Source organism: Schistocerca cancellata, chromosome 8, assembly GCF_023864275.1.
Source record: "Schistocerca cancellata isolate TAMUIC-IGC-003103 chromosome 8, iqSchCanc2.1, whole genome shotgun sequence".
Taxonomy (NCBI): domain Eukaryota; kingdom Metazoa; phylum Arthropoda; class Insecta; order Orthoptera; family Acrididae; genus Schistocerca; species Schistocerca cancellata.
The window spans coordinates 24,092,722-24,112,568 of record NC_064633.1 but is presented as its reverse complement, the minus strand read 5'-3'; the positions used below and the strand labels follow the sequence as shown (position 1 = coordinate 24,112,568).

The 19,847-nt window shown below is 45.0% G+C and overlaps 1 protein-coding gene across 1 annotated transcript in view; it reads left to right on the top strand.

Annotated features, from left to right (window-relative positions):
- The window catches only part of LOC126094494 (lipase 3-like), a 199,917-nt gene that overhangs the window by 121,743 nt on the left and 58,327 nt on the right, over window positions 1–19,847 (top strand). Inside the window, exon 5 of the mRNA XM_049908903.1 lies at window positions 18,168–18,326. Coding sequence (XP_049764860.1) covers window positions 18,168–18,326 — 159 coding nt within the window. The remainder of the gene's footprint in view (window positions 1–18,167; window positions 18,327–19,847) is intronic.

Below are 19,847 nucleotides of genomic sequence, written 5' to 3'. Positions count from 1 at the left end.
TTTCAGTTGGTGAGAGATCTGGAGAATGTGCTGGCCAGGGCAGCATTCGAACATTTTCTGTGTCCAGAAAGGCCCGTACAGGACCTGCAACATCCGGTCGTGCATTATCCTGCTGAAATGTAGTGTTTCACAGGTATCGAATGAAGGGTGGATCCACGGGTCGTAACACATCTGAAACGTAACGTCCACTGTTCAAAGTGCCGTCAGTGTGAACAAGAGGTGACCGAGACGTGTAACCAATGGCGCCCCATACCATCACGCCGGGTGATACGCCAGTATGGCGATGACGAATACACGCTTCCAATGTCGGTTCACCGCGATGTCGCCAAGCACGGAACCTGGATTCATCCGAAAAAATGACGTTTTGCCATTCGTGCACCCAAGTTCGTCGTTGAGTACACCATCGCAGGCGCTCCTGTCTGTGATGCAGCGTCAAGTACACCACAGCCATGGTCTCCGAGCTGATAGTCCATGCTGCTGCAAACGTAGTCGAACTGTTCGTGCAGATGGTTGTTGTCTTGCAAACGTCCGCAACTGTTGATTCAGGGATCGAGACGTGGCTGCACGATCCATGCGGATAAGGTGCCTGTCATGTCGACTGCTAGTGATACGAGGCCGTTGGGATCCAGCACGGCGTTCCGTATTACCCTCATGAACCCACCGATTCTATATTCTGCTAACAGTCATTGGATCTCGAGCAACGCGAGCAGCGATACGATGAACCGCAATTGCGATAGGCTACAATCCGACCTTTATCAAAGTCGGAAACGTGATGGTACGCATTTCTCCTCCTTACACGAGGCACCACAACAACGTTTCACCAGCCAACGCCGGTCAACTGCTGTTTGTGTACGAGAAATCGTTTGGAAACTTTCCTCATGTCTGCACGTTGTAGGTGCCGCCACCGGCGCCAACCTTGTGTGAATGCTCTGAAAAGCTAATCATTTGCATATCACAGCATCTTCTTCCTGTCGGTTAAATTTCGCGTCTGTGGCACGTCATCTTCGTGGTGTAGCAGTTTGAATGGTCAGTAGTATAGTATCAGATTGTAAGGTGTCAGGCATATCCAACACCTTCCATGAAAACCCTGACATGATAAGCAAATCCAGTAGTATGTCACATAGCTCCGAATAAATCGTGACATTAAATTAACCAAAGTAATACGAGCAACGAGTGAGCAAATGGAATACCACAGACTAACACAAGAATGCCTAAATGCATGTCATACCCTCCCACCGTGAGACAGACGCAGTTCCAAGGGAAGAAACGAGAACAGAAGCCGAGAGCAGAACCGTGTTAAGCTAGAAGGCCCTACGATAAGGGACGGACACCCACGTCGCCAGCTAACCACCAGGACCACCCACAGCCCATGTTAAAAGCTAGAGCCCTCCAGAAGAACAGTATAGATCTTACGATAACACTAAAAGGGCCACACCAGCTGCAAGTTTTAGCGTGAGACTTTTTCGCGTCTCTGTTACGTTGCAAACGTTAAAAACGTTGCCCCACCACGGAAAGTATAACGTTTCTCATTGGATAGACAGAATTTTTGTAGGTGGAGCTTAAGGTTAACATTGAGACCCTGATTGGTCAGATGAAAACACAGCCAGATAGTTTTTTTTTAAACCAACTTCGGTAAATTGTAGTAAGGAGAAGTTAGGAGAGAGTTGCTTCCGAGACGGCGAGCTGTATGGAGCTGCGCCGGCCGCCGCCCCCTGACGAACACCGACAAGGTAATGAACGCACACAATGCCGCATTTTTGAGCGCATAAGGCTTCACTCAGAACTGCAGAAGGGTCATCCCCTTTTTACGTAATACTAGTGTCGATCGTCAATTGAAGCTCATGGTATTCACATTTGCTACGTAAGTTAAAATCTGAAACGCGATGATTTTTCTGTTATATAATTATTGAGAAGCCACATCAGCCACTGTAATTTACGACAAGTTAGATAAGTAATCCAAGATAATTGAGGGTCACTGTAGACCATTTTGATAGTTTTCTCTTTTGTGAAACTTAATTTAAACCTAGATTATAGATGTGATATGGCATAGGTCATCCTTCGATCCATTGTAGAACTTGGAAACCCACTCAGGGATTATTCGTTCACATTTTTGTTGAACGTAGTTGGTTTTTATCATCCTGTATTAAAATATTTCCTTTTATCAATAGTGCAATTTATAAACAATATTGAGTAGAATAAAATTTCTAGTAGCAAACTTAACTGCTTTTTCGACGTTATTTTACCAGCTAACTAAAAATAGGAAAGCCTTGAACCCCTTCCACTAAATTCAGTTAGTAATAAGATACTTTTACAGGGAGTGCAGTGGAGCTGACGCTGAAATCATTAAGTATTTTGTTACATCATCGCTAGTCTCACTTAACTCTTCTGAACTCTACATGTCATGTGTGGTCTGGCGTCTCCTTACCAGCAACAGGTCCCAGCTTCAAACTAGTCAATTCCCTAAAAAACACGCTCAGAGCGTCGTTGCGCGAAAGTGGTAGGGAGACACGACTTAGAACAGACAACACCACGCAGAATGTTAGAGGATGCACTGGGCATAATTTTCGTCAACAACATGCGTTACCTCCAAAGTCGCTCGGCTTTCGGGCGACGCAATCTATTTGCAGATTGCGAACGTTATTACATATAGACAGATACGAGTAAAAGTAGAGTGGCTTGTACAGACACCTTTCATAGCGATCTTACGAATTAGGATTCGTTATCTAATCTGTGCAACAAAATTAAAGGATCCTTTTTCGATACCCCATAATTGTCTTCCATTCCGAAACATAAGTTTGAAATTTGGCGCAGTGGTGTCTAGAACCTTCCCCTGTAAAGGTGCAAAAGGCTGGCACCCGGTACGTTGCTCATGAGCTCGGAGACGCTTCAAACAGGTTAGGTGTCTACACGTGCTACAACAAGGCCACAGCCTAGAGCTATAAGGGCGGTTAATGACATGACATTCGCACCAAATTTTTACTACAATTCTGCCAAAGCCACTGTGCACTTGTTACACGAGAGCAAGCTCGTCACATCTCCTGTTACCCACAGTTCTCCCATTTTTTTGACGCCTCTTCGATGGAGAGCAGAACCGTGACACTCGGCATTTAAATCATGTTTCTCTTATGGGTGGCCGAGAAAAACATTTCATATGCACCGCCGCTCACAATCGACACCAGAAGGCTTCAGGGCATGACATAAAGGGCATCAATAAATCACTGCTTTCCCTGGGACGTTGATCCCCACACATTTCGTCATCGAAAACTACTTTCGTACATCCATAGTTGAAATGGAGGACAGTGGGACGTCAGCTGGTATAAATTTATATTAAAAATGAAGAAATTCCTCCAGCTGTATGTAACGTGTCGATTTTATTTTGGCAACTAGTTTCAACGTTGTAACAGCGTCATCTTCAGGCCCATACACTTGTTGATGCCAACTGCGTGCGGCTATCTTTGAACTACCGATCTGAACTTCATACTAGTTACTACCCACCTTACACACGGAGCACGTCCATGTCTCATCACTGACTTCTAGTGTCAGACGCACGCAGTTGACGTCAACAAGTGAATGGGCCTGAAGATGACGTTGTTACAACGTTGAAACTAGTTGCCAAAATAAAATCGACACCTTAAATACAGCTGGAGGAATTTCTTCATTTTTAACATAAATCAAAAACTACAGTTCGCAGTTCAATGGCCAACGGTACGGCGTTCTCGACAACGTTCGACACTGCTGCCACCTACTGGGCGCTTCAGCTCTACGCTAGAAACATCGTCAGGATGCAACCACACTGAACGTGATCTGGCCTCTTCGGAGCATAGTGTGCCAGCAATTTTTGTTCCGGTGTGAAGGTTGGAACCACTAAACACCGTTCAAAATCCTTCAACGAAATTTTAACGTGATCCTGAGTAGCAAAGAGGGTTTATGCTTTTTCAGTGCTCCTGTTTTGCATCCTCCGTGATCATGGCAGGTTGCTGCATTAACATGTGCGTGAATAAAAGTTTCCTCTAAGGCTCCTCCAGTTTGGCCACAACCTCAGTGCCACCCATGAACTTTTGTTTAGCTGGTTAAAAATGTAACTGTCGGAAACTTCGACGCCAATTCAGTCTCGAGGCTGCTCTTCCACCGCAGGTTATGGAAACCCCACTTAATGGGTGTCGAAGGGGTTGCCTAACACTCAGGCGCTAGTACAGCCACTAGGCTGAATGTGTGTCGTTTTTTTTCTTACAGGTACATTTGTAATGTGTTCAACAAAGGTGCGTGGCCGAACTGGGGGAGTTTTAGAGGGACCCTTTGCCGTTTTACTCATAAGGATAACTCCCCATCGCACCAGATTGACAGCTAGCCAAAACCCGAACACAGATCAGTCGTGAAAACAGGAAGAAGGCGTACAGAACTGTGAAAAAAACGAAGCAAAATAGAAACACTGAACGGTCAAAGGGCAAGAAGTGCAATACACAGCAGCCTCAGTGAATGACGGCGTCGTGAATAAGTGGTCACGCTGTTGAACCACCAACCAGGAGAGCCGTGTTCAAACCTCCCTCGTATCAATAACTCTTTTTCCCCCGTTGTTGGTTGTATTCAAACTTGTGTCTGTGCTGTGGCGTAACGTCCGTTTGCAACAGCGAGGTGTAAGGAAGGGACCTATAATGACAGTTGATTCTGCACAACTACTCTATTAGCAGCCGAATGGAAGTGGCTTTCGGATGGCAACCGCAAAACGTTTGATGACAAGGCGACAAGTCAACCGAACCCTCCACCGGAAAACACGTCTGTCGCGTCATACACGGCATTAGTGACAGTGCATGTGTCATACGATAGGAATCTCTTACTGACCACCTAATTTGTATGCCTGGTAAGTGACTGACATATGCCTCCTTGCCCGTATGTGAATGTGATCACTCCCAAGGAAATGATGAAAACAAAACAGTTTGTCACATAAGCTGTAACAAATGAACGCAACCGTTTCACAATCGCGCAGTTTCCATGTGCTCTGTCAAAACATGTGTTTTTAACGTTTTTGATGGTACGTTCAAATGGTTCAAATGGCTCTGAGCACTATGGGACTTAACAGCTAATCGTCATCAGTCCCCTAGAACTTAGAATTACTTAAACCTAACTAACCTAAGGACATCACACAACACCCAGTCATCACGAGGCAGAGAAAATCCCTGACCCCGCCGGGAATCGAACCCGGAAACCCGGGCGTGGGAAGCGAGAACGCTACCGCACGACCACGAGCTGCGGACGATGGTACGTTCCGTTTTGGAAGTTCTAACTCTTAAATTCCTTCTATGTAGCATAGTTCACACCCATTTCATTGCTGTTTTCATTTCTGTGAGACGTGTATGTGGTATCTCGCCTGCTATCACTTTTACTTACGACGGTAATGACCTAAATATTCTGTAACCAGCATATAGTATGACAACTGTCAAGACTACAGAAGCAGAACAAACATATCAATGACCGCGCGGACAGTTCACAATGTTGTGAAAAATAAATAAATGGCACGAGTGAGTTTAGAACACGACTAGTCCGCTTCACAGTCCAACACCGTGACCACTTAGCCATGACGCTGCGGCTGGGGACATTTGCTCAATACTGCACTTGTTAAGCTTGGGCCGTTCACTGTTTCCATTTCGTTTTTTTTTCCCTATTCAGTGGAGCTTCTTCCTGTTTTCATGCTTGTTCAGTTTTGACAAGCTATCCACAGGGCCATCTTACCACTAAATTCGACGGGGGTGCGATGGTGAGTTTCGCTTGTCAGGCACATCTTATGGCCGGTCGCGGTGGTCTAGCGGTTCTGGCGCTGCAGTCCGGAACCGCGTGACCGCTACGGTCGCAGGTTCGAATCCTGCCTCGGGCATGGGTGTGTGTGATGTCCTTAGGTTAGTTTTGTTTAAGTAGTTCTAAGTTCTAGGGGACTTATGACCTAAGATGTTGAGTCCCATAGTGCTCAGAGCCGAGCACATCTTACTGCAGCAGCCGCCATGATCACGCCACAGGAGGATGCTGCACAGGAGTGCTAAAAAGCATAAACGCCCATTGCTACTACTGATCACGTTCAAATTTTGTCGAATGGTTTTGAACACTCTCTAGTGGCTCCACCCTGTATATCGGAGAAAAAATTGCGGGCGCACACTCAAAGGACGTCAGATCACGTTCGGTGGGCTCGCAGCGCCACCATGTCCTTAGCATAGGGCTGAAACGCCCAGGGGGTGGCAACAGTGGGGAACGTTGATCTGTTGCTCATCGTACTGTGAAATGTCAGTTTTGACCACGAAATGTGTGAGAATCAACGCGCCAAGGGAAGGGGTAGTGTCGGTGACACTTTGTGGGCACCCCCTGAGGCTTTTGGTGTCGCTTCCGAGCAGCGGTTGTTTTCCGCGGCCGCCCGCAGGAACACCGCGTCATTTCAACGCTGGGTGTCGTGGTTCTGACCTCCATCGCAGAGGCGTCAGAAGAAGGTGTGAAATGTGGGTAACACGGCGTCTGACCGCGGTGGATTTGGGCCGAATTGTGACAAAATTAGGTGCCAATGTGATATCATTAATTCACTCTACATCTCACATGAACCTCCGAGTTGTGGCCCCTTTTCTGGATGTGTCGACATTTTGCTGCTTCATGCGTAGCCGAGCCCTAGGGAAACGTCGGAGGGTGCCGAGCTCCAGCACTATTGCAGAGGAAAGTTGTAGGCACCTTTGAGCCAAATTTAAAACTTATGCGTCGGAATAGATGACAGTTATGGAGTTTCGAATAAGTGAACATTCAATTTTATTGCGCAAAGTCTCAACTTATCCACACACTATTAACGCAGTCTCCCTGCCCATTATCCTCATTACTCGCGGCATTTCGTCAATTCCCGAAGGAGCTTGAGTGTGGTGTGCATCTACACTCAAGGCATCACTGGCCAGCCTCACCTTTATTATACGAGGGTCACTCCAAAAGAAATGCACACTATCTTTTTAAATCCACCTTTTATTCTACAAGTGTCAAAGTTGTACGGTGTGTAGATACATCCTTTAGGAACAATATTTTCATTTCTCCACATAATTTCCATCCCTCTCAACTGCCTTACGCCATCTTGGAACCGGCGCCTGTATACCCGCACGGTAAAATTCTGGACCAACGTGTTGGAGCCACTGTTTGGCAGCGTGCACAAGGGAGTCATCATCTTCAAACCTTGTTCCACGAAGAGAGTCTTTCAGTTTCCCAAAGCGATGATAGTCACATGGAGCCAGGTCAGGACTGTAAGGCGGGTGTTTCAGTGTTGTCCATCCGTGTTTTGTGATCGCTTCCATGGTTTTTTTGACTGACATGTGACCGTGCATTGTCGTGCAACAGCAAAACATCCTGCTTTTGCCGATGTGGTCGAACACAGTCGAGCTTGAAGTTTCTTCAGTGTCGTCACATATGCATCAGGATTTATGGTGGTTCCACTTGGCACGATGTCCACAAGCAAGAGCCCTTCGGAATCGAAAAACAGCGTAGCCATAACTTTTCCAGCAGAAGGTGTGGTTTTGAATTTTTTTTCTTGGGTGAATTTGCATGATGCCACTCCATTGATTACCTCTTCGTGTCTGGTGAAAAATGATGGAGCCATGTTTCATCACCTGTCACAATTCTTCCAAGAAATTCATCTCCACTATTTTCGTACTGTTCCAAAAGTTCGCTGCATACCGTTTTTCTTGTTTCTTTGTGAGCCACTGCCAACATCCTGGGAACTCACCTGGCACAAACCTTTTTTAACGCCAACACTTTCAGTATTCTGCAAACACTTCCTTCACCTATCCCAATGTAGCGTGACAATTCGTCCACTGTGATGCGTCTGTCAACAGTCACCCATTCGTTAACTCTCTGCACATTGTCTGGAGTGTGTGCAGTACGAGGCCTGCCGCTGCCAGGACAATCCTCAATATTGCCGTGCCCACTTTCATCACGTAACCTGCTTGCCCACCGACTAACTGTACTGCGATCGACAGCAGAATCTGCATACATATTTTTCAATCTCTTGTGGATGTTTCCCACTGTCTCGTTTTCACAGCACAGGAATTCTATGACAGCACGTTGCTTCTGACGAACGTCAAGTGTAGCAGCCATCTCGAAGACATGCTGTGACGGCGCCACTCACGGGAACAGCTCGAACTAAGTGTGAATATAAGCGGGAAGGATGTATCTACACACTGTAAAAGTTTCACACATGCACAATGAAAACTGTATTTTTACAGAAAATAGTGTGCATTTCTTTTGGAGTGACCCTTGTATATGCCCGAAAGAACAGACACCACATATAAAATATTAATCACATCTAGTCATTCCCCGTACCATAGAAAGCTGCTATAAAATAAGCACAATACATAATCTGGAGATAATGAGCCAATTTAATTTGCAGATGAAAATTGCTCGAAATGTATATACATTCGACAGACTGATTTCTAACACACTCGTACACTACAGAATTTTTTTAAGTATTTGACCCACAAATGGTGCGTGGAGTGGCCGCGTGGTTTGAAACCCCATATTAGAGGTTGTGCGGTCCCTCCCGCCGGAAGTTCGACTCCTCCTCCGTGCGTGGGTGTGTGTGGTGTTCTTAGGATAAGGTAGTTCATGTAATTTGTAAGTCTAGGGACCGATTACCTCAGCAGTTCGGTCCCTTAGGAATTCACACGCATTTGAACAATTTTTTTGTCACAAATTTTTGCATATACACAAATTTCGAATTGCATATGTGGCAGCAACGATTCATTCCTCTCGCTAACAAATAAATGTTTGAAATCAGAATAAATACGTGCAATATTAAAGTTAATGTCTCAGCGCAAAATGTAAACAACAGTGACATACTTGTCTTCGCATGAACATTTCTGTTTGATGTTGGTTAAATGCGCAATACGCCATGTTCAGTCCACATGCAGGGTGAATCACCTAAACCTTGCGCCGCAGATATTGCGGAAATGAAAAGTGCTATCGACGTGTGGTTTTCACAGAATGGATTGGTAGTCAAGGGCTCATACTGTTAGCCAATAAGCGGATTGCAATAATACTTAGAGAGTGTATTTTTGTGTGAGCGTATACCTTTTTAAATGGATCAGTGCCTGTTGACACTAACTTACTAAAAGTAGGGTAAATTAGAAAGTCAGTGGTGTTTCTTACAGGATTCTAGTGAGAGCCGTTTATGACATATCGTATTTTGAAAAGTTTCCACACCGACACTTATTTGAGCTTTCCAGCCTATGTAGTTACTATGTAAGACGCTGTTGTTTCCTTACAGCGTGCTCGTGTGTTACTTGAGAGCATGGGGACTTGCCAGTAACACAGTGTAGGACAGTCCAACCAGTACGTCGTGAGTGGACAATTTGATTTACCAATGGAGAAAAAAGCGACATGCTGATGGTGTATGGAGACTGTAAGAAGAATGCAGTTCGTTCTCGTACGGTATATGCGACGATGTCCCAATAGACGTCAAGCATCTCAGTAATTATTTTTCAACTCTTTCAACCAGTCACGTGAAAGTGATAGTATAACACCTGGACATCGTAACAGAAGGCAACAAGTGACGGCAGAAGAGGGGGAAATTAATGTTCTTGCTACTGTTGTAGTTGATCCGCACGTTAGCTCCCACGCAACTCCACGAGGAAGTGACATGACCTATGCATTCTCCACCGACATAGGTTCCAGCCCTATCACGTCTCCCTCTTTGTTGACTATCACTGTTGGCTTTGTCAGGTGAAGCTCATAGGCCCGTGTTTCATAGACGGATTCTGAACGCGCACAAGTATCGCACCCTCGTAAGAAACCATCTTTCACGGATGCTAGAGGACGTTCCTCTGCAGACTAGGAGGAACCTGTGGTACCAACATGATGGCTGTCCAGTCCATAATGCACAAAGTACTACAGCATGTCTTCATGAATTGTTTCCAAATCGTTGGATTGGACGCAGAGGACGCGTACCTTGGCCGACCGTTCCCCGGATTTAACGCCTGTGGAATTTTTTCTGTTGGGAAAGCTGAAAGACATTGCCTACAAGGTACATGCCAACTCCATCCGATGATATGCAACGACGTGTTACTGCAGCCTGCTCGGACATCTATGCTGAAATGCTAGCAATAGTTCCACACCAGACTGGAAGCGAGTATTGCTGCTGTCGGTGGTCATTTTGGCCTCCATACTCGTCAGATATCCACATAAGTAATGTATGCACTTTTTTGTGCAAGTGTCGGTGTGAGAACTTTTCAAAATACGGTATCTCGTAAACGACTCGCACTAGAATATTGCAGCCGGCCGGAGTGGCCGAGCGGTTCTAGGAGCTACAGCCTGGAACCGCGCGATCGCTACGGTCGCAGGTTCGAATCCTGCCTCGGGCATGGATGTGTGTGATATGCTTAGGTTAGTTAGGTTTAAGTAGTTCTAAGATCTAGGATTCAAATGGCTCTGAGCACTATGCGACTTAACTTCTGAGGTCATCAGTCGCCTAGAACTTAGAACTACTTAAACCTAACTAACCTAAGGACATCTCACACATCCATGCCCGAGGCAGGATTCGAACCTGCGACCGGAGTGGTCGCTCGGCTCTAGACTGTAGCGCCTAGAACCGCACGGCCACTCCAGCCGGCTAAGTTCTAGGGAACTGATGACCTCAGAAGTTAAGTCCCATGGTGCTCAGAGCCCATAGAATCTTGCAAGAAACAACACTGACATTCTAATTTACCCCACTTTTAGTTTGTTAAAGTTCCGTTTAAAAAGGTGTATGTTGGCACAATAAACACACTTTCTAAGTATTATTAGAATCTATTTATTGGCTAACAATACCATTCCTAACTGCCAATCCATTCTGTGAAAACCGCACATAATTAATACTTTCCATTTCCGCAATATCTGCGGTGCAAGTTTTAGGTGATTCGTCATTCTCCATGATACTAACAATCAAACATCATTAAGTAGAATAAAAGAGAAACAAAAACTATTGCGCTTCCGCAGAATTATACCGTTAGAAACGTAACTAGCCACCACCCATGTTCTGTACGGGAACTCTTTGGCGAATGCAATGCCACGTTTGATCATAATATCCACAAATACATACAAGAAATCCTTACCGGTAGGGGTTGAGTGTGGGAGTGGAGCTACGATTGGAGGTTACTTGTTTACGTTTTTCTTGAATAACTCGAGAACTACTGCCTCTAGTGAAAACGTATCCAAATACAAAATTTAACTACATTAAATGTCTTACCAAAAAAAAATCTGCTCATATTTTCTATAGGATTAACGGTTTTCGTGAAGCTACCGAGATAATAAAAAAAATCTCGTGCATGGTTTTTGAAGGCCAGTTATAGAATCGCCAGCTGCATAAAACTACATGGGCAGGGGCAAATGTATCCACGCAATGGGCTGTGCGTGACGTCATAGCTTGGATAAAAGGCCTTATTCCCATAAATCAGACATCGGCAATATCGTGAATGCCGGCCTATAAAGACTACTTCATATGACAATTCTTTACTCCCGATTTTCTGCAAACTGGATCTGACCCCACTTGTCATATCTCGAATTGTTGATAATGAACATCACCTTCGAATGGAATGAAAGCTTAATCGTTTAACATGTTCCATGTGTTGAACATCTCCACAAGCTCTGATAAAAGATGACTACTGATTCCTGGTGTAACAATTTCCATTTTTATTAATACTGAAAGTAAACAGCATTGTCGGCCGCGATATTTACTGGCGGTATCGCGCCAGCGCTCCCGCCCACCGGGCACACTGTGTCCTTCACGTCGCCGCCAGAGGGCGTGCTGCCTGGACACACGCCCCGGCTACCCCTGGAGCGCGTCGGGATCAATACTCCGGCCGGGCGGGAAATCTGGTCCGCTGTCAGATACTGAATTCGGTTCAGTGCGGGGCGAGGACTGTATGTGACAGTTTTAGCCTATCTATGGAGTTAAAACACGTGAAGGAGCCCGAACCGTGATTTATTTTCAAAGAATATACTTATCAAATGGTTCAAATGGCTCTGAGCACTATGGGACTTAACATCTATGGTCATCAGTCCCCTAGAACTGAGAACTACTTAAACCTAACTAACCTAAGGACAGCACACAACACCCAGCCATCACGAGGCAGAGAAAATCCCTGACCCCGCCGGGAATCGAACCCGGGAACCCGGGCGTGGGAAGCGAGAACGCTACCGCACGGCCACGAGATGCGGGCAATATACTTAAGAATTTATTTTATTTACTAGCCAATCATCAAGAACATTAACACATTTAATCACACTGTGTGAGCGTGGAAGTAGTTTCCAGTGCGTAACTGATGAAAACAAATCAAATTTCTTTCAACAAATAGAAATTATATTCCTAAAAGACCTTTTTTTTAGAACCAGATTTAAAATTATAATCAGAAAGCACCCTCTAAATATCAAGTTACAATTTATTCAGAGGCAGAAAGAACAAATTGTTGACGGTATGAGCTTTCGGGCTGAGAACCTTTCCGCTGCCTTTTGACACGGCCGTAGTAACGACCGCTCACAACAACCTCTGAAAGACTACACTGGTGCAAATCTGCAACACACGAGATTACTTTAAACTAAAAATTTTGACAACTCACAGAAGCACATAAACTATGCACCCCGTAGGAGAGATGGAAATGGTACAAATCACTAACATTAAAAGATTAACTTGCCACCGAAGGTACAACTTGATTTTTAAAAGAAAACTCTTACGGTGGAAGGGTGGCAACTTTATATACTAAAACGACCGTTTAAACAAAAACCCATGAAATGCAGTCTTACATAAAATATACAAGGTTGGCCCAAACATGCTCTACATTACACATATACCGCCTCTCAAGATGACAGGCAACATAAAAACATATTTCAGGAATTCGGCCGTTACACTTCAAGCAATAAATTCGTTAAGAACGAATCCGACAAACATGACAGAGGCAGCTATTAACGTATCGCAGATTGACAGGGAGATTACCGAACAACCCGAACCGCTGGTTGCGCTAACCTGCCCCTACTCCACAAAGGAAAAACGGACCACCCAATTTATAAATAACCACCTTCCTGCGGGTGGGCAAACGCAGAAGAATGGTGGGACGACCCCAAAACAAACCGGCTGGTGACCTCACCAAGAAAACAAAAGGAATTTAACAAGTAAATGAAACAACATATGTCCAATCACTTAACTTCTAATAAACTGCGATTTCTGGCGAAGACCTGGCGCAGCACCCCCAAAAGCTCTCCCGAACCGTCCGCTGCCAGCCGCTTCAACGGACGCAGGAAGGCGCGCCGATCTCCCGGCTCACATTGTCGCAGCTCGCACCAGACAGACCGATGTCGTGGGTTGACTTGCTCACGTGTCGGCCGCGAAGCCACCACCCCTCGCTATACGGCGCGGCCCACTGGACTCACGTGGCGACCTCACATGCGCTGATGCTCAAGATGGACGAGTCATATTGTGTCTCAGTGCGCGACCAACCAACAGATCGATCCATCCGACAATGACCGTTGCCTCAGCAACTCGAGCAGACTGGCGGCCCAACGCGCAGACTCAGATGCAGGAACTAAGTCTCCGACCGGGCGACCACTCGCTGAGTTCTCTCACTGCGCCACAACTTCGGACGAGAGACAGACTAGCAAGCTGGGGACGAGAGACTGGCCCCAGACTGACTCCAGACTCATCCAGACGGACTCCAGACCGACCACCTGGCGAGCGCATAGCGCCCCCTTAAATGCACGTGAACAGGCAACCTTTCCCCTTTTCCACCAGAGGGAGACACCAAAGCTGCGACTGCCACAGCGGCGCCACCGCTAGAAACGGAGGGCGACTGCTTCACACAACGCGCTGCGGCGCGCTCTTCAAAACAGCAAATTTTTTCCACGGCTCAGAGCCATTTTTAGCCGGTGCCTATAGGAATTATTAAGAAGAGACGTGTTTAAGGGGAGGAAGGAAATTATACTGACGCACAACGTCCGTAAAATCCAGGACATGCCCTCCATTTCAACCTTATATTTGGCGCCTAGCAGAAATTAAAAATCTTCATTGTCCTTCGAGGGGCGTTCAGTGAATAGCGCAATATCTTTTTTTCTCGGCCAGTTTCGCTTAAAAAATGCGAAATTTGTTGTCATGTAATATTCCCCCTTCAGCTTGTATGGTTTCACGATGTTCCGATAGGGGACGGTGCTATACGAAGCCTCCAAAATGGCGTCTATAAGGGAAGTGCGTTGCAAGCACAGAGCTGTCATTGGTTCCTTTTGGCGAGAAACCAGAGCACTGCACACACCCGCAGGCCCTTGCAGAATGCCTACGGAGACCTAGCAGTGAACAAAAGCACGGCGAGTCGTTGGGCGAGGCGCTGTCAGAGTCTCGCAAACCTGTCCACTGTCATCCGTGCCGGCCCGGAGCACACAGCTGAGATTCCTGCAGTGCTACGCTCAGGAATCTGAAGAAACGACTTCAGTGTGTTCGTTTTCGCAAAAATACAAACGAATCTCACCTTCTCCATGACAATGAAAGGCCCCATACAGGACTGCGCACCAGAGAGGAGTTCACAAAACTTCATTGGACTGTTCTTCCTCGTCCGCCCAACAGCTCGGATCTCGCACCATCCAACTTTGTTTCGCCAATGAAGGATGCACTCCGCGGGAAACAGTACGTGTATGATAGGCCGTTTATTGATGCAGCAAAGCATTGGCTCCGACGTCAAGCAGTAGAGTTTACCACGCGGGCATACAGAGCCTCTCAGTAAGGTGCCGCAAGGCCGTTGCACTGAACCGATATTTCGCTGCAAAATATGATTTTCTACCGAAAAGAGTGGTGAATAGTATGAAGTATTGGAATCCTGAATAAAACCATCCTACTTTCAGAAAGAAATGTGTTGCATTACTTATTGACCGCACCTCTTAAATTCTAAAGACTGCCTAAGACACGTGAGACTGAGTTATACGAGCTGCAATAGCAATCTTTAACTGGCACTTACTTTCCCACTTACCATTCTGATTTAATACAGCGTTGTGCCTCCAGACTGTGTATGTTAGCAAGTTTCTCCGATTGCTATCAGGATACGTTCAGTCAACTAATTTACCTCGCTGAGCGGGGAACCGCCACCTCGTCTTGCTGCACTGTCTTTGATGTTTGTGCTCTTTGCGCGATTATAACATTACTGAGGTTCGCCTAAAACCACATCGCTTAAATTTATTCAAGGTGCTATGTCAATTTGTGATATTTACAGTCCTGCACTTTATTGTTTTTAAATTTTGGATGTTCTGAAAGATTAATTTAAATTCTAAAGCTTGTATAAATGATATTCGGAGCTGCATTCCCGTTTTTACTAACGATGATAGTACACAGTCATGTAATCTATTTTTGGCACAAAATACACCATCCCCTCACAATTTAATTTGTGTTGCTAGCGAGGTTAGATGTTTCAGTGACAGAAAGTGCAAAGTTTGTCATTCAGACCTCATGAAAATAGTAGGGAACTTTACCCGTTGATCTGTTGAATGTGATTCTCATATAATTTTGGGCCATTGGACATGTAAAAGAAACTGAAAACTTAAATACAGTTATAGGAATGTAATTTGCCTGGATATTTGTGACTAAATGTGTGTGAATTCCTAAGGGACCAAATTGCTGAGGTCATTGGTCCCTAGACTTACACACTACTTAAACTAACTTATGCTAACAAGAGAACCTCCCCATCGCAGCTCCCTCAGATTTAGTCATAAGTTGCCACAGTGGATAGGCTTTGAAAAACTGAACACAGGTCAATCGAGAAAACAGGAAGTTGTGTGGAACTATGAAAATCTAAGCAAAATATACAAACTGAGTAGTCCATGCGCAACATATGCAACATCAAGGATTAACTGAGTTGAAGAGCGTCCCGTGGTTAGCGTGAGCAGCTGCCAAACGAGAGGTCCTTGGTTCAAGTCTTCCTTCGAGCGAAAAGTTTAATTTTTTATTTTCAGACAATTATCAACGTTCAGGCAGTCCCACATAATCAACTTCGCTCTCCAAAATTCCAGAACTTGTTCAGATTTGCTTGAACATATGCAGGATTTGACGGTCTGCACACGGAAAAATTTGAAAACGTTAAAAACATATGTTTTGACAGAGCACAGGGAAAAGTGAGCGACTGTGAAACTGTTGGATTCATTTCTTGCAGTTTATGTGACAAACTCGTATGTTTTCATCACTTTTTGGGAGTAATTATCACATCCACAAGAAAACCTAAATCGGCAACGTAGAAGAATGTTTTTACCCATTCGCCAAGTGTACAAGTTAGGTGGGTCGACAACATATTCCTGTCATGTGAAGCACATGCCGTCACCAGTGTCGTGTAGAATATATCAGACGTGTTTTCCTGTGGAGGAATCGGTTGACCTATGACCTCGCGATTAAATGTTTTCGGTTCCCATTGGAAAGGCACGTCCTTTCTTCTACTAATCGCACGGTTTTTCGGTGCGGTCGCAAAACACAGACACTAAACTTATTACAGTGAACAGAGACGTCAATGAACGAATGTACAGATCACAACTTTGCGAAAATAAAGAAAAACTTTTGGCTCGAGGGGAAGCTTGAACCGATGACCTCTCGTTCCGCAGCTGCTCACGCTAACCACCGGACCACGGCGCTCCTGAGCTAATAGTGTCCTTGGTGTTGCCTATCCTGCACATGGACTACTCAGTTTGTATATTTTGCTTATTTTTTCATAGTTCCACACAACTTCTTCCTGTTTTCTCGATTGATCTGTGTTCAGTTTTTCATAGCCTATCCACTGTGCAAACTTATAACTAAATCTGAGGGGGGTGCGATGGGGAGGTTCCCTTGTAAGAACAACACACACACCCATGCCCGAGGGAGAACTCGAACTTCCGGCAGGAGGGGCCGTGCAATCCGTGACATGGGTAACTAAATCGTAAAGTAAGCAGAGACGTTGAATAAAGTGAGTTTCTCAGTGGAATATAAGTAAAAATTTCAAACACTTTACTAATATCAATGTGTATACTACGTAAGTTACTTACGTTCTAAAGTAATAAAATAATGTGCAGTCAAACTATAGCTCTCTATGTTTGATCACTTATCTTATCATTGTATTCTACATTATGTCAATATTTTGCACCTTCATGTCCTATATTCCGTTAACACGATCTAGTAACGCAACTATTTACTTTCTGCCGCACAACCTACTGTGGCTGACATAGTACATGTGTAGTAGCAGGTACAGATGAAAATGTTTGAGGTCGACAGATTCATGATGTCACAGTGTATATGTCCTCACCAATGGAAAACACATCCTTTGAACAGAACAGTACTTTACTAGGCATCGCCCAATTAAATGTGGTTTTCCGTTGCCTTCCTCCGACCTTTAAAGTGACTAGTTAGTGAGCTATCGGGAAACACACAGTTCAACGTGGATTCCGAACAGCGATGTAACTTCGCATTTTTTCACATTAACAAATATTTCCAGAGGTGAAAGAAGTGATAGGTGACAGATAAAAGTCACAGGTCTGGTCTATCAAAGAAGTACATCACTCAGTAAAAAGTAATTCACTACGGTCGTGTAAGCTACACCTTTCCTACAAAATTTAAACAATTAATTATTCTGTAAACACATATCGCACCAGCTGTGCCTGTTTTTGCCCATCAGGGACGTATTTTTTATAAAAGGGCTTGGATAATCTGCCGTACAGTGTATTTTGTTTTGAATGGGCCACAGCAAATGAAGACAGTTTAATAAATTTTGTTTCTCTTGGCCTGCGAATTGAAAACATGTTCTCGGTTTGCCTTCTTTAGCGTTCAATAAGTGGCTTTATGTAAAAAGAACTGACTGCATTCCTTTTTGATGATGGGCGTGAGCGTCCGCACAAATTTGTCCTGGGAAAGGAGCGGTGCGGAGGGGGGGGGGGGGGAGGAGAAGCTCCACAACTGCCAACACAACAGGTATTAATTATTAAAGTTCTTTGCTGAGTTGAGTTAATGATTATATTCGAATAAATAATCACTAGTGTTATTATGATTTTAAATACTAACTGAAAAGTTTTGTTGCTATTATTTAGAGTGTATTTTTCCATAACCTCAAAACCGTTTTGGTTCTTTTTCAAATGTATGAAACCTGAAAACAGCTCCGTTACAGATGCTTTGGATACTAATCGTTTTTGTATGATTGTTTCAGTTCTTTATGCATCTCTTCGGGCATGACGAGTTTCTACCACAAAGCAAAGCCCTTCGATTCCTCGCAAAGGTCGCTTGTGAGCTGACGACCATCGAAGAACATGTGTGTGAAAATGCCATGTTCACTCTGGTCGGATTCGACGAAAAACAGTTCAACATGGTAAGTTCGACACACTGTGTCATATATTATGGAGGTCCTCTGTCGTTTTCCGCCAGCCCCTATCTTGTGGCATTTAGGTGCGTATGCCGTATATGTAAGCCGTTGATTCGTATAACAAACAATAAAAAGGCGGCTTACAGTCTCTAGGTAATAGTTGGTAGAGCTTGGCCAACTCTGATAGTAATATAGCAACTTTTGTGTAGTTTTTCAGTACTGTAGATGTGCGAGTAGAAACACAATTTCATCATGTCCAACAACTCCAGTGGTACTCTTCACAGGAAACATTTTATAAAGGAGAGACAAGTGAACTGAAAATATTCGACAGAATTCCGGTTTGAAGGTTAAACGTGAATCACTGTACGTCAGTCATCTTAATACTCTGACGCCAAGTACTTCGGCAGTATGGTGAACGAGTATTCTCCTGGCCGCCCTGCAACAACGTTGCGGGTGTGACCCAAGGCGGAAGGGCCTACACGAGCAAAGGACACAGCTTCAATCAGGCGCACGCCAGGCAGCAGTGCGAGTGCTACTCGAAGTCGATGACCCAACAGACCTGTTTGCTTCTTGGGGCCAAGTGACTGCAATGGCTCCTCTATGCAGCCTAAGTATTTAGGGCGGTGCAACACTACTACAATCCAGACGATACCAACTCCCGTACGTTTAATCCCACCGCCGGCGTGCCCCAATGCTCTGTCCTTTCCCCTCTCCTCCATCTCCTGTATACTGCAGATATGCCCAACCCCCCCCCCTGTTCACCTCCTATATGCTGAGGACACTGTCTTCTTGCCCCTCTATTCTACCCTCTACAGGGTGAAAAGTATTTAAACCGACAAACTCTGGGAGGTTGTAGGGGACATCAAAGCAAATATTTTTCCCTAATGTCATTTTTTCCTATGAGGAGTATTTAAACCGGACCGGTAGAGGAAGACTTATCTGGCGGCAAATTAATTAAACCAACAAACACTTTTCCATTTTTTATGACCAAGAGACAACACATTAACACAACCCAATTTCGATTAAAGTAGATTTTCAAAAATGCCTACATTGACACGTAAACAAAGGTTACACCATAAGATCATGTTCTGTCTGACACGGGCAAAACCCCAGGAGTATCCTGAATTGTTCCTGCTGCTGCTACTATCCGGGCAACCAGATCCTCTTCTGATGCAACGGGAGTTGCAGTAAACAAGGTTGCGCATCTTTCCCCACACAAAAAAGGGGACATATCTAGGGATCGAGCAGGCCACGGTGCAGGACCACCTCTGCCAATCCACATTTGTGGGAACCGTCGGTCCAGGAATCGACGCACGTGATGACTGAAATGTGCCGCGCCCCTTCATGTTGGAACCACATGTGTTGTCTTGTAGGGAGTGGGACGTCTTCCAGCAATTCTGGCAATGCTCTGGCGAGAAAATGGTAATAGTGCCTGTATTTTAATGGCCTAGGTAGCAGATACGGACCAATTAAACAGTCCCCAACAACACCGACTCTTCACTCCAAAAATGCGAATTGTGCATGTTG